The 15,307-nt window shown below is 59.3% G+C and overlaps 1 protein-coding gene across 3 annotated transcripts in view; it reads left to right on the forward strand.

Moving 5' to 3' along the window:
* Nucleotides 1-15,307, forward strand: part of MED15 (mediator complex subunit 15) — a 46,749-nt gene that overhangs the window by 25,118 nt on the left and 6,324 nt on the right. For 2 of the 3 annotated variants that reach the window (XR_009692771.1, XM_061141359.1), the window contains exons 3-8: nt 1,389-1,440; nt 2,676-2,705; nt 3,807-4,019; nt 12,539-12,741; nt 13,392-13,652; nt 14,563-14,670. Coding sequence is in view for 2 of the 3 variants with exons in the window: in XM_061141359.1 (XP_060997342.1) it covers nt 1,389-1,440; nt 2,676-2,705; nt 3,807-4,019; nt 12,539-12,741; nt 13,392-13,652; nt 14,563-14,670 (867 nt within the window). In the remaining variant the exon portion in view is untranslated. The remainder of the gene's footprint in view (nt 1-1,388; nt 1,441-2,675; nt 2,706-3,806; nt 4,020-12,538; nt 12,742-13,391; nt 13,653-14,562; nt 14,671-15,307) is intronic. The other variant, XM_061141360.1, reaches the window with a different exon arrangement.

The raw sequence follows: 15,307 nt of genomic DNA on the forward strand, positions 1-15,307 counted from the left end.
TCCACACCCTCTCCAGCATTTGTTGTTTGTGGATTTTTTTAGTAAACTGATTGCTTTGTAACCGGCTTGCTCTTGATTTGGAAGTCGAAAAAGCTCAGCAAATCCTTTTGAGGTTTCTCTGACCCAGAAGTTGGCCACGGCCTTACAGAGAGTCAGCTCTTGACCTGGCTGGCTCCCCGTCCCCGTCTCCTCCCCCTGGCCACCTCGTTTCTGAGCTTCCTTTAGAAACCCCACTTTCCTTGCTCCCCACTTGCCACCCTGCTGCCCTTCAGGGGCCAGCCTGCTCAGGTGATTTGGGGACCCCTTTCCTCCCAGAAATTGAGGGGCATCAGGAGGGGACGTTTGAGCACCCCTTCCTCACATCCCACCCCTCACTACCTGCCCTGAGGCCTCCTGGGCCTTTCCCCCGTTTTCCTCTGATTCCCCGGCTAAGGACACACTGGCGGCGTTTTGAGATGGATGAGGACTGACGGGGTTAGAAAGTGAGTTATGTGTTGAGTCCTCTGAGACACCCCCTTGGCGTATCTCCCTGAGAGCTGTTGCCCTGCGGTGGGTCCCAGTTGAGGGGTCGCTCCTCTGGCTGCATCACGGTGACTTAGGAGGGGGTTGAGAGAGCAGGCGGGCCAAAGCTCTGCTCTCTCTGCCTCGCGGGGTGGTCCAACTTCTCTGAAAGAAGAGTTTAGTTACAAACATCCCTTCGTTGCCCCCAGGACAGGCTCACAGTAGTGATTTCTCTGGAACGCCTGGGAGTGAGTGTCCTTGGTTACAAAGAGGACAATCCGTGGAAGGCAGGCCCTGCTGGGCGGGTCCGGCATCGCAGGAACCAGGAGGGCTGTGGGCAGGGGCCTTCACCTGCCGCCCTGAGTGGCGCTGTGCCCTCGCCCTGACCTCGCAGTGAACTCACAAGGGGTGGGAGGGTGGCCAGCCAGATTTGCATGTAAATACTACGGCAGTCATGCAACTGCAACAGGCCGTGGGAAAAGCGAAAGTACGTCTCCAAATAGAGCAAAGACTGAAGGGGCCGGCCCTCCCGGGTCTGCTTCTGAGATGCCCTGTGACGCTGGGCCGGCCCCGCTGTGGAAGGAGGGGTGTCTGAGGCGCCCCCCACCCTTGTAGGGTTCATAGTGGGCTGGAGGAGCAGCGGCTTCCACTGTCTGGCTACCTTCCTGGTTTGTGTTTCTGTGTGCCTTTCTCTGGCCTGTGGGAGCCACGCTCTGCCGGCCTTTCCCGAGGGATGGATTCCAGTGGAGGCAGAGCTGACTGGACGGACAGACGGCGCAGTTGCCTTTCTGCCCCCGGGAGGACCTCAGAGGGGCTGGAGCGGGAAGGGGCATCGCTCCCCCTCACTTCTGCTCTGAGCTTCAACTGCTTCCTGTTTTTACTTTCAGGACGAATACCTCTCTCTGGTGGCCAGGCTCATTATTCATTTTCGAGACATCCGTAAGTAAAACGTCACATCTCTGGGTGGTGGTGGTCACTGCAGGAGGGCTGTGTGGATAGTGCCGGCTTTTTGGGAGGTTCTTCATGGCTTTGCACTTGGTCCGGTATTTCCCAGCCTCCCAGAGCTTCAGCCTGGACCCTGCTGGTGTGGCCTGAGGGAGGTGTTGGTGTCCAGGGTTCTGGGCTGGACTGCTCTTGCTGCCTGTCTGCTTGACCTCCCCTATTCAAGGACTGCTGCTTTGATCTCTAGGCGGTTCCCAAACGCGCAGAGTCCACCCTGGAACAGACACTTCCTTCCCTGATATCTGGGTTTTTTTCTTTGACCCACGGAGGCTGGACCTAACCATGTTCAGGCTGGATGCTTCTGGGGCAAGCTTCCTCAGCACCGCCCGTATCCTGCCCTGGTGAGGCCCGGCCCGCATCCCGACTCCTTTCGGGGCCGCTCTGGGCTTCCAGCCACAGCGCCTCCTGCCGGCCCGCCGTGTGCACCCACAGGAGGCAGCACCTCCCATACAGCCCTGTGGGGCGGCCGCGGCTCCACCATCCCTCACCTCAGATGCAGGGAGGCGCCGGGGCCCCGGAGTCCCTGCAGGGCGGCGCCGGGGCCCCGGAGTCCCTGCAGGGCCACTGCACCCTCCCACACCGACTTCTTAGACTGACTTCACTTTCTTTGCCATGTTTGGGTGGTCCCATGGTGTTTGGAACAAGAGGAGCCACCACCAGAAGACTAGGTCATGAGCTGTCTGTCCTGGCAAGGGCTCGACCTGAAGGGCTACAGGGCCCACTTGGGAGCTGGCCCTGGCACTTCCCTTTTGGGGGGTGCCCACGGCTGCCTCACCCCAGGAGAGGGTGGAACTGCTGTGGCAACTCCCCACCAGCACCAGGGCTGGCTGGATCCAGCTTCTAAGCAGTCTTGGACAGACTCAGTTTCCTCATCCGGAAACTGTGGATACCACCCCAGAAGGGGCTGGAAACAGAGGGCTCTCAGCCCCTGGCCACCCTCAGCCTCCCATGCGTCAACGCTGCCGGGGTTTGGACACGCACGTACACATGTGTTCACACGCACAGACGCTGAAGCCCTGAAGTGTGTTTTGTCTAGTTTCTAGGCAGAGTTGGGTCAGTGTTAGTAAATGACCTCTGGGCAAATGCCTACAGCACTGACTTAGCGTGGAAATATGTGATTATATAAAACTGTTTACTTTGGTTGCTTTTCGTTTTTCTTCTTTTTAATACAGATAACAAGAAGTCTCAAGCGTCTGTCAGTGGTAAGAGTTTCTCCTTTCTGAAGTTTTTTCCCACCTCGGCGTGGGCGGCAGGGCCGGGGTGCTGGGAGCTGTGCGTGGGGTCGCTCTGTGCCGGGAGGAGCAGGTTCCCAGAGGGACGCCCCTCCCGACCCCCTACCCCGACGTCCGCAGCGCCCCGCTCCGTGCCTCCCGCCCCGCGTGGCAGTTGGGGTGCTGTCTGGAGCGTCGGGCTCTGGGAGGGGCTAGTGTGCACAGCGGCGCTCTCAGGGTAGTCACCCGTGGTGGCGTTTCCTAGAGAGCAGCTGTGAATTCAGTTTAAGTTACGAAGTTTCTTTGCAAGTTGAGTTGTCATCATTCTGCTTTTTAATTGCAAGGTTTTGTCACACGGGAGCCCTGTTGATTTAGCCCAGGTCTCGCTGAGCAGGCCGCCAGTGAAGGGGTTTAGCTGACCCCGGCACCCGGGTGGGACTAGCTGGGGGACGGCTGCCTTTCCTCGGCTGCTCGTGCTGGGGGTTGCGGGCGGCAGGGTGGGCTCAGTGCACCCGGCCGGAGGGCGTCTGGGCTCTGGCGTTGGACGCAGCACCCTAGGGCGCCAGGTTCTGTGGCAGGGTGCCAGCCGGGCTCCTCTGCCTGCGGGTGGCCGTGGGCTGTTGTGACGGAGCCTCGGCTCCTCCCAGGTACTGGCTGCTGGCCTAGCATCGCAGGCCTTCCCACACTTGTTCTCAGGGCTCTTTCCCGAGAGCTGCTCCTCCGTGGGGTCGTGCCCAGACTTAGCAGAGGCGGGCTTCTGGTGCGCACGGGACTTGTCACCTCCCTGGGGGGAGGCCGGCCCCCAGGCTCTGCTGACTGGAGAAGGGTCCTCGACCCTGTTTTCTGTAGATGTGCAGCTGTGTCTCACCCCCGGGAGGGGCCTCCATCCAAGAGGGGCGGAGCCCCACGGGCTGGCTCGCCTCTGTCCCAGGCCTGCTGTGGGCTGGGCTCCTGCCGAGAGGGGCCCTGGCCGCTCAGCTTTTGAGGCCCTGAGCGCATCATGCCTGAGGTGGGAGGAAGCGTGGACTCAGGAAGGCTTCCTGGCCCGGGTCAGGGCGCACTGCCCTGAGACGCACGCCCTGTGCCCCGCAGACCCCATGAACGCGCTGCAGAGCCTGACGGGAGGGCCCGCCGCGGGAGCCGCTGGCCTTGGCCTGCCTGCTCGGGGTCCGGGCCAGGCCCTGGGCGGGATGGGCGGCCTGGGAGCCATGGGCCAGCCAATGCCGCTGTCGGGGCAGCCGCCTCCTGGCACCTCGGGGATGGCCCCCCACAACATGGCCGTCGTGTCCACGGCCACTCCGCAGAGTGAGTACACGGGCGGAGCAGGGGACTCCCAGCCTCTGCCTCCAGAGGGGGGGTGGGGGGGTAGCCTGGGATCCCAGCCCAGGGGCTGTGCTCTGTGGGCCAGATGGAAACCGTTCTGTCTGAGGGCTCCTCCGCCCCTCTCCCTCCAGGGGCAGCGGTCCGCTCCAGGACCGGCCTAGGTCCCCTCCAGGACCAGCCCGGCCCCAGGCCTTGGCCCTCCTCTCCTGGGGAGGGTGGGGAGAGGCCTGCAGCGCGCTCCTGGCCCCTCTGGCAATTGCAGAGGAACCGAGTCCCCATATGCCTCTCCCGTAACATCCTAGTTGTGTCGCCAGAGCCACACAGTGCCTTGCACTCAGGCCGACTTCACGCACATGGCCAGTCTTTCATGTGTGCACGTGTGTGGCTCGGGGAGGTCCTGTCACATGTGGAATGGCGGCAGCATGCGGAGCCTCCCCACCCGTGGACTGTCCTGGCTCCACCCTTCAGCCCTGAGCCGGGCAACCGCTCATCTGTTCTTGGCCTCAGTAATCTCTTGCAAGTGTTGCATCAATGGAGTCGTGCAACATTTATCTTTTTGAGACTGGCTTTTTCACTTGGCACAATGCCCTTAGAGCCTCCAGGTTGTGCGTATCATTCGTCCTTGTTCCCTGCTGAAGAACCTTCCGGGGCCACGGTTCGTTCATTCACTCAGCCTTGAAGGACAGGCGGGTTGTTTGAGTTTGGGCTGTTAAACTGAAGCCAGTGTGAATGCTCGTGTACACGGTGCGGTGTGCCCACGTGTTTGGTCTCGCAGCCCTCCCGGGAACCCCGTGAGCAGGGCCGCCATGGCCCCGGTGCGCGGCTGTCGGCCCATGTCCTTGGTCAGGTCCTCTCACTCTGCTCCGAGACTGGCCGCACCCCTGTGCCCCCAGCCACCCCCTCTCCCAGAGCTGCGTTTCTTCTCCTTACTGAGTCCTGCCTTGTGACACCTGGCTCCCTGCTTGGATCTTCATCGTGAGCTCCGTGTCCCCTCTTGTTAGCACAAGCACACACGTGCACAGGCACACACAGTCACACACGTGCACACAAGTGGGCACACACAGGGTGGCTTTCAGAAGGCTGCTCTGCCTCCTTGTCATGTAATACTTTCTACGCTGGCTTTATCACAAACTTAGATTTTATAGTAAAGTACAGTTTTGAATTGGATGATCTTAGCATGATTTGCAGCCTCACTCCCGAGACTGTCGGCCCAGCAGGGAAGTGCTGGTGCCAGCCTGCACCCTCCCTGGCCCGACCTTGGCTGCGTCCTGTGTCAGCCCCCGAGGGGCCTGGGCTCCTGCGCGGCACGGAGGGCGTTGCTGTGGCCTCTGCCCGCGTGTCTCACTGCTGCCCCTGCAGAACTCCCCCGTGACCTCTGGGGCCTGGTCTGCCTGAGGCAGCTGTGTGCCCTTTTAAACACCTCTGAGCGCCGCCATGGAATTCAGGCCGCTCTGGCCCTATTGCTGTGCCCCAGAGTGTGGGCCCCGGGGCCAAGGTCTGGCCGGGGCACCCAAAGGCAGTCCAGAGCCCACCAGACACCTGCAGGTGGCCTGGGCTAGTCACAGGAAACACTGCTGACTGTGGGTGTGGCCGGGCTTTTAAACTGCATGCTTTTAAACTGGAGTGTTTTATGTTGTGTGTATGAGAACAGCTTTAAAATCAGCCCTGGTTTTGGCTGTTTGGAAGACGGGGTGCTTAGGAGCCCTGCCCCCCGGATGACTGGGTCCTGGGTGGACTCTGTTTGGGCTGCGGGGCCCGTCCATGCAGGATGGGTATGGCGCCCTTGGTACCTCCAGCTGTGCCGGAGACTGGGGCGGGCTGGAGGGGCGTCTCCAGGGCAGGCCTGTGGGAATTGCAGATCCAGGTCCGACGGTGTGTGCAGTCAGCAGGCTTGGAGGGAAGCAGGCATGCCTCCCAGAGGAGCAGCAACAGCGACCAGGTCTGGAGATCTCCAGGGCCGTTGCTTCGTCAGGTGTGGATTCAGGCGCTGAAGGAGGTGGGGTCTGGACTTCTGAGGGGATGAGCACTGTGGCCCTGTATCGGGAGTGGCCAAGCAGATGTGACAAGTAACTGCAGAGAGCCTGCAGGCGTGACAGTAGAGTTACTGGGAGAGAAGCGTGTGGGTGATAAACAGGTCAGTCAGCCGGACACAGAGCTTGTGGACTGGAAGCTGCTTTTGAAGGCGTTACCCAGAGCGGAGCCTAGACAAGAGGCCTTGGGAGCAGGAGGCTGAGAAGCGTGGAGGCTAAAGTCAGAAGTGTGGCTGGCATCACAGGGACGGCCTGGAGCAGAGGGGGTGAGGGGGTGGTGGCCGGGGGAGCCCAGGGCTCCACAGGGCAGGTTCCACGGGCGCCACACCCCAGCCCGTGTGGCGCAGGACACCAGAGGCCAGAAGGTGGTCTCAGAACAGCTGTCTGTCAAGGCGGAAGCACTCGGTAGACTCCGGGATGGAGTTACAAGCTGGTTGGGATGTCAGTGCCTCAGGTGCAGAGCCGCCAGCAGAGCCAAGGGGGCCCTCCCTGAAAGGGAGGTGAACACACAGACAGGCTTGCTTTCCCTCACCACCTTCTCTGACCTCTCAGACCATCCTTCCCAAGGTACCAGGTCTAAATGGGAGAAGCAGCATTTTCCACACAAGGGTATCCACAGGTGTAAGTCTAAGCCAGTGATTCTCAGCAGCTTTGCACCCTGAGGGCTGTCACAGCTTGTGCGGGCGGGCTCCTGGCGTCCAACAGGCAGAGACCAGAGGTGCTGCTGCATGTCTTAGTGTCCAGGGCAGCCCCTGGCACAGCGTGCTCTGGCCCCGTGTCAGAAGGGGCATGGCTGGGAATCCTTTCTGTGAACAGAGATTCCCTCCGTCCCATAGTCCTCGGGGCTGCCCTCCACAGGTCCCCAGTCCGTGATATCGTTTGATTCGGAGTCCTGCATAGGGTGCGCACAGTAGCCGAGGAGACAGAGCAGCGACAGAGCCGGGATCTGTGTCGGGGTCCCCGAGGCTGCTCCCCCGCGTTTTCTGCCCCACCTCCTTGTGCAGGCCTGCTCTGTGAGCGTGCCATGGACAGGGACCAAACCACGCTGAGTCAGCAAGAGGTAATAGCACAGACCCGGGCCTGTCACGTGCGGAGAAACCTCCTTTAGAAGATGCTTAGAGAGGGGTCTGAGGTCCTCACATTTAGGGGAGAGGTTTACATATGGATACACTTTATACTTTGTTTAATTAATTATGTATAATAATTGTAAAAGTTGGTGCTGAAACAATAGAAATAGTTTGTCAATTTCACATCAATAGGAAAAATTGGAATGAGGTGGACACTACAAACAAAAACCCAGACAACATACAAAAATCAACCCAAGCATCCAGCAAAACAGAACTCAAAAGAGGAGGAGAACATGTCAATTATGTGTTGGTAAAGCAGAAAGGGAAACTTGGAAGGGGAAAGACATACAGTTAAGTTGAAAACTATAGGTAGTCACCGTGAATGTGAAGAGAGAGCCTTTCCTGCTGAGGCTGGATGGAAACGAGAGGGGAGGGTGCAGCTCCTTAATCCTGACAGGAGACCCCTGTGATACACGCTGCAGAAGACTTCAGACGAAAGACGCGGTGGGCCAGTCTCCTCCCAGATGGTTAACCAGACAAAAGTGATGAACTGGGAGAAGAACCAAAGGATGTGGTGGGAAGCATGCTCAGGAAGGGGTCTGCGTGGCCGTGCTCCACACGCCGACGCCCTCAGCCTGCTGAAGGGCAGAGCCGTGCCTGCTTTGTGCTTTATCCAGTGTTCACAGTGGCTGTATCATTAGAGACGGGGTCCCCTTGGCAGCTGCTGAGGGCTGGCACGAGGGCCTGTGCTGTTGGCGCTGCACCAGGTCGTGCCCGCGGGGGTGGCTGAACTGGTGAGAAAACGGTTGTAGAGTTTAAACCGGACACTCAGACGGGCACACATCTTCCTGTGTTAGGATACTATAGTTTTACAAAGTGCCACTGTTGCGGGAAATTGGACAAAGGGGACAAAGTGTCTGTGTTCCTCCTCTTCATCTTAATTGAAGTATACAGATACAGTTCACATTGGGCTTCCTAGGTCGCTCAATGGTAAAGAATCTGCCTGTCAAGTAGGAGACGCAGGTTCCATCCCCTGGAGGAAGTAAGTGGCGACCCACTCCAGTATTCTTGCCTGGAGAATCCCATAGACAGAGGAGCCTGGAGGGCTACAGTCCACAGGGTCACTAGAGTCAGACGGGACTTAGTGACTACAGAGCAACAAACGCAAAGTCCATGTGCCCTTTTTTGCACACTGGGAGTGCAGTGTTCAGGAGTAGATTCATGGCATCGAATTTGAAACATTTTCATCACCTGAAAAGAGACCTCATCACAGAAAATCTTGTGATTATTCATTTTTACTTTTTGGCTGTGCCATGCATCGTGTGGAATCTTAGTTCCCCAAGCAGAGATCAAACCCACATCCCCTGGAGTGGAAGTGCAGAGTCTTAACCACTGTACCACCAGGGATGCCTCTGACTGGTGGTTTTTATCAGCATTATTTCTAACCACCATGAAGTGGACACAACCCAGATGTCCATCAGCTGAGGGATAGGTAACACAAAATGTGGGGAATCCGTATAGTGGAGTAGTTTGGCCCCGTAAGAGAAAGGGAATACGGATCTGAGGCACAGCGCGGGTGAACCTTATACATGCAGCGCTGAGGGAAAGGAGCCGGTCACAAAAGGCCCCAGTTGTGTCCAGAGCTGGGGGCTCCATCGAGGCAGGAAGCAAACAAGTGGCTGCCATACTGGGCCTCCTGGTTGGCCTGTTCCCTCCTGCCCCTTTGTTATGGCATAGTGAATCTGGTTGCTACAGGGTGAATCCGGTTACTACAGAGTAGAATGGGTTCCTGTGGAGTGGATCAGGTTTCTGTCGAGTCGATCACAGTTGCTGTGGAGTGGATCGGGTCCCTGTGGAGCGGATCACAGTTACTGTGGAGTGGATCAGGTCCCTGTGGAGTGGATCACAGTTACTGTGGAGTGGATCGGGTCCCTGTGGAGCGGATCACAGTTACTGTGGAGTGGATCGGGTCCCTGTGGAGTGGATCACAGTTACTGTGAAGTGGATCGGGTCCCTGTGGAGTGGATCACAGTTACTGTGGAGTGGATCGGGTCCCTGTGGAGCAGATCACAGTTACTGTGGAGTGGATCGGGTCCCTGTGGAGTGGATCACAGTTACTGTGGAGTGGATTGGGTCCCTGTGGAGTGGATCGGGTCCCTGTGGAGTGGATCACAGTTACTGTGGAGTGGATCGGGTCCCTGTGGAGTGGATCACAGTTACTGTAGAGTGGATTGGGTCCCTGTGGAGCGGATCACAGTTACTGTGGAGTGGATCGGGTCCCTGTGGAGCGGATCACAGTTACTGTGGAGTGGATCACAGTTACTGTAGAGTGGATTGGGTTCCTGTAGAGTGGATCACAGTTACTGTAGAGTGAATTGGGTTCCCATGGAGCGGATCAGTTACTGTGGAGTGGATCAGGTTCCCGTGGAGTGGATCATGGTTACTGTAGAGTGGATCGGGTTCCTGTGGAGTGGATCACAGTTACTGCGGAGTGGATCGGGTTCCTGTGGAGCTGATCACAGTTACTGTGGAGTAGATTGGGTCCCTGTGGAGTGGATCACAGTTACTGTGGAGTGGATCAGGTTCCTGTGGAGTGGATCACAGTTCCTGTGGAGTGGATCGGGTTCCTGTGGAGTGGATCAGGTTCCTGTGGAGTGGATCACAGTTACTGTGGAGTGGATCGGGTTCCTGTGGAGCGGATCACAGTTACTGTGGAGTGGATCGAGTTCCTGTGGAGCGGATCACATTGACTGTGGAGTGGATCGGGTCCCTGTGGAGTGGATCGGGTCCCTGTGGAGTGGATCACAGTTACTGTGGAGTGGATTGGGTCCCTGTGGAGTGGATCACAGTTACTGTGGAGTGGATTGGGGCCCTGTGGAGTGGATCACAGTTACTGTGGAGTGGATCAGGTTCCTGTGGAGCAGATCACAGTTACTGTGGAGTGGATCACATTGACTGTGGAGTGGATTGGGTCCCTGTAGAGTGGATCACAGTTACTGGAGAGTGAATCGGGTTCCCATGGAGTGGATCAGTTACTGTGGAGTGGATCGGGTTCCCGTGGAGTGGATCAAGGTTACTGTAGAGTGGATCGGGTTCCTGTGGAGTGGATCACAGTTACTGCGGAGTGGATCGGGTCCCTGTGGAGCTGATCACAGTTACTGTGGAGTAGATTGGGTCCCTGTGGAGTGGATCACAGTTACTGTGGAGTGGATCGGGTCCCTGTGGAGTGGATCACAGTTACTGTGGAGTGGATCAGGTCCCTGTGGAGTGGATCACAGTTACTGTGGAGTGGATCGGGTCCCTGTGGAGTGGATCACAGTTACTGTGGAGTGGATTGGGTCCCTGTAGAGTGGATCACAGTTACTGTGGAGTGGATCGGGTCCCTGTGGAGCACATCACAGTTACTGTGGAGTGGATCACAGTTACTGTAGAGTGGATTGGGTTCCTGTAGAGTGGATCACAGTTACTGTAGAGTGAATTGGGTTCCCATGGAGCGGATCAGTTACTGTGGAGTGGATCGGGTTCCCGTGGAGTGGATCATGGTTACTGTAGAGTGGATCGGGTTCCTGTGGAGTGGATCACAGTTACTGCGGAGTGGATCAGGTTCCTGTGGAGCTGATCACAGTTACTGTGGAGTAGATTGGGTCCTTGTGGAGTGGATCACAGTTACTGTGGAGTGGATCGGGTCCCTGTGGAGTGGATCACAGTTACTGTGGAGTGGATCGGGTTCCTGTGGAGCGGATCACAGTTACTGTGGAGTGGATCAGGTTCCTGTGGAGTGGATCACAGTTACTGTGGAGTGGATCGGGTCCCTGTGGAGTGGATCGGGTCCCTGTGGAGTGGATCACAGTTACTGTAGAGTGAATCGGGTTCCCATGGAGTGGATCAGTTACTGTGGAGTGGATCGGGTTCCCGTGGAGTGGATCATGGTTACTGTAGAGTGGATCAGGTTCCTGTGGAGTGGATCACAGTTACTGAGGAGTGGATCAGGTTCCTGTGGAGTGGATCACAGTTACTGTGGAGTGGATCGGGTTCCTGTGGAGCGGATCACAGTTACTGAGGAGTGGATCAGGTTCCTGTGGAGTGGATCACAGTTACTGAGGAGTGGATCAGGTTCCTGTGGAGTGGATCACAGTTACTGTGGAGTGGATCGGGTTCCTGTGGAGCGGATCACAGTTACTGTGGAGTGGATCGAGTTCCTGTGGAGCAGATCACAGTTACTGTGGAGTGGATTGAGTTCCTGTGGAGCGGATCACAGTTACTGTGGAGTGGATTGGGTCCCTGTGGAGTGGATCACAGTTACTGTGGAGTGGATCGGGTCCCTGTGGAGCGGATCACAGTTACTGTGAAGTGGATCGGGTCCCTGTGGAGTGGATCACAGTTACTGTGGAGTGGATCACAGTTACTGTGGAGTGGATTGGGTCCCTGTGGAGTGGATCACAGTTACTGTGGAGTGGATTGGGTCCCTGTGGAGTGGATCACAGTTACTGCGGAGTGGATCGGGTTCCTGTAGAGTGGATCACAGTTACTGTGAAGTGGATCGGGTTCCTGTGGAGCGGATCACAGTTACTGTGGAGTGAATTGAGTTCCTGTGGAGCGGATCACAGTTACTGTGAGTGGATCGGGTCCCTGTGCAGCGGATCACAGTTACTGTGGAGTGGATCGGGTTCCTGTGGAGCGGATTACGGTTAACTGTGGAGTGGATCGGGTTCCTGTGGAGCGGATCACAGTTACTGTGGAGTGGATCGGGTTCCTGTGGAGCGGATCACAGTTACTGTGGAGTGGATCGGGTTCCTGTGGAGCGGATCACAGTTAATGTGGAGTGGATTGGGTCCCTGTGGAGTGGATCACAGGTACTGTGGAGTGGATTGGGTCCCTGTGGAGTGGATCACAGGTACTGTGGAGTGGATTGGGTCCTTATGGAGCAGATCACAGTTAATATGGAGTGGATTGGGTCCTTGTGGAGCAGATCACAGTTACTGTGGAGTGGATTTAGTTCCTGTGGAGTGGATCACAGTTACTGTGGAGTGGATCGGGTTCTTGTGGAGTGGATTGGGTTCCTGTGGAGCGGATCACAGTTACTGTGGAGTGGATCAGGTTCCTGTGGAGCAGATCACAGTTACTGTGGAGTAGATTGGGTCCCTGTGGAGTGGATTACAGTTACTGTGGAGTGGATCGGGTCCCTGTGGAGAGGATCACAGTTACTGTGGAGTGGATCGGGTTCCTGTGGAGCGGATCACAGTTACTGTGGAGTGGATCGGGTCCCTGTAGGGTGGACCACGGTTACTATAGAGTGGATGTTGGTGGTCAGTCCTGTCCTTGGCACCCCGCCCCTCCCTTGCTGGCGGGGGTGGCACCTCCTGCCGCTGCACCCGGGACAAGCGCCCCGCCGGTCTGTCCCCAGCCCAGCTGCAGCTCCAGCAGGCGGCGCTGCAGCAGCAGCAGCAGCAGCAGTTCCAGGCACAGCAGCAGGCGGCGCTGCAGCAGCAGCAGTTCCAGGCGCAGCAGAGCGCCATGCAGCAGCAGTTCCAGGCGGCGGTGCAGCAGCAGCAGCAGCTCCAGCAGCAGCAGCACCTGATCAAGCTGCACCAGCAGAACCAGCAGCAGGTGCCGGCCCCGCTCCCCCGAGCCCGGGCGGGGAGACCCTCGATGGGAAGGCTGTCCAGGCCGCGGGTCCTCTGAGCACGTGCAGGCCTCCTGCCCGCCCTGTCCTGAGGGCTCCGGTGTCTGGACGCCGCACTGACCCTCCCATGCGGGTGGCCTGTCACAGGAAAAGCTCGTCTCTCACACGTGGTCTCAGTCAGGCCTGACAGCCTCAGCGTCTCCCGCTCTGGCCTGTCGTGGGTTGAGGGAGGGAAGCCCCAAAGGACCCACCCTTGGCCGACTACTCCCGGCCTGGGCTTGTGCCTCCTTTCCCCCGGCCCCTCTCCTGGGCTGACAGGGCGTCTTCAGGCCCGCCTCTCCTCCTCATCCTGAAGCTGGTCCTGTGCCCACTTTCGGGGCCGCACAGGCACCCCTGAAAGGGGCTCCCAAGGTCTGTGGTCAGCCAAGCATTGCCTGGCTTCTCTGGTGCTGTACCTACACCTGACCCCTTACCACGCCCTCCGGACCCTCCCCCTGGACCCTGCCTTTGTCCCCTCAGGCCTCGGATGGGCTGGTGTCCGTGGGCAGGGCCCTGTGACTCTGGGAGTCCCTCTGTCCCTGGGAGCGCTGCTGGTCTGGGCCGGGAGCTGACGGGGCTGCTTGTTCTGCCCCAGATGCAGCAGCAGCAGCTACAGCGCATGGCACAGCTGCAGCTGCAGCAGCAGCAGGCTCTCCAGGCCCAGCCGCCCATCCAGCAGCCCCCGCTGCAGCAGCCCCCCCCACCGCCCTCGCAGGCCCTGCCTCAGCAGCTGCAGCCCCCGCAGCACCACCAGGCCCCGCCGCAGCCCCCGCCACAGTCACAGCCGCAGCCTCTGGCGTCACAGGCTCCGGCCCTCCCCGGGCAGATGCTGTACGCCCAGCCGCAGCTGAAGCTCGTGAGTAGCCTGTGTCCCTGGGGCTGTGCATGGCAGGCCCTCTTCCGGCACCAGGACTCGCCCTGGCACCCCTGCCCCGGCCCCCACGTGCCGCTCAGCAAAGGAGCGTGCGTCCCACCAGCTGCCACGCCCGTGGCGGTGCCCCTCCTGCCAGGAGGCACCGTGTCTTCCAAGCAGCCGGGCTGATTTGGTGGAGGCCAAGGGCATCGTGAGGTTGTGGGTGAGAAGGTGGACGGCAGCACCCGCATTCTCACTGTGGTCTGCCGGCCCGGCCCACAGCCCACTCGGAGTTCTGTTCTGAGCAGAGGCCGTGACTGTGTTTCTGAGGCAGGCACGAGATGTTACCTTGTCATACATCTGTGCAAAAGCAGATCCGTGTCTGTAAACGGGCCATCGCGTGGGAGACGGTATTGTACGCACGCGGGGACGTTAGTGGTGTCAAGAGCCGCTTTACTGTGTTCTCGGCTTGCTTCCTGCCTTTTTGTCCTTTTCTCTTTGCCCTTCACTGGGTGAGGCGGGGCAGAGCTGTGCCTGAGCCATGTAGTGGGTGACTCGGAGGCCCCAGGGCGCAGGCGGGAGGGCTGGGGGGTCCCGGGCGGGGTCCTGTCAACAGGAGCCTGCTGGCCTGGGTTCCTTCAAGGAGTCGGGGCTGCGAGCAGGGCTCTCGGGGGCCATCAGTGCCCTGGGCTTGCCGCGGCAGCTGCTGGTGGTGGCCCATCGGGGCAGACTTCTCACTGGAGTCAGGGAGGCAAGGCTCGAGGCTGGCATGGGCACTGCCAATGAGCCACGGGTGAGGGTTGACTGGTAGCAGACGTCAGCCAGGGAAGCGGCAGGAGCCCCTCCTCGGCCAGACGCGCGGGCGTCCCGCCCCTGGCCTGGTGGCTGCAGGTCGCTGCTCCTTCCTCCGCAGGTCCGGGCTCCGATGGTGGTGCAGCAGCCGCAGGTGCAGCCCCAGGTCCCGCCGCAGACAGCGGTGCCCACGGCCCCGGCCTCGCAGATAGTGGGGCCTGGAGTCCAGGTGAGGGCCCCCCGCCGAGGCTCTGGAGGCGCCAGCCAGTGCCCGTCACCCTTGTGCCAGTGAGCTCCTGGCTGGATCGGGCCAGTCCCTGGGGTCCTCGGGGCAGCTCCGCTCAGCCTGTCTGGGTTTGAGCTGCACATGGCATGTGCCACGTCCACCCTGCGATGCCCCCAGATCTTCCCTCTTGCCGCCTTCTCCCAGCGTGTGATTGGGGGAGGGCACCGTGCTCTCTTCCCGCCTCAGCTCTGAGCACAGAGCCGGGGGCCGTTGCTCCAGAGACCAGGAGGCGCCCGAGGATGGGGTGTCTGGCTCCAGCAGTCAGCCCTGATTTCCGGGACTCACCCCTGGGTGCCCACCCCCCGCACATTGATGTCGATGGACGGAAGGGCCTCCCGGCCTTGCCCAGTAGCGTCCACAGTGTCCTTGGTGTCTGGGGTGGGAGGCCAGGCCTTGTGACTTCTCCACAGGCCCCCTCGCCCCCCAGCCTGTGTCCAGTCCTGGCCTTGGTTCTTCCTGTCTCCCTCCCACAGCGGCTCATGGAGGTGTTGACCTCAGACAGCAGGTGTGCCGTGGTGAGGCCCATGGGCCTCTGCCCCCTGTGGCCGTGTCTGCCGAGCGCTGTGTCTGCGCGGGGATG

The sequence above is a fragment of the Dama dama genome, chromosome 5 (assembly GCF_033118175.1).
Source record: "Dama dama isolate Ldn47 chromosome 5, ASM3311817v1, whole genome shotgun sequence".
In the NCBI taxonomy this organism is placed as follows: domain Eukaryota; kingdom Metazoa; phylum Chordata; class Mammalia; order Artiodactyla; family Cervidae; genus Dama; species Dama dama.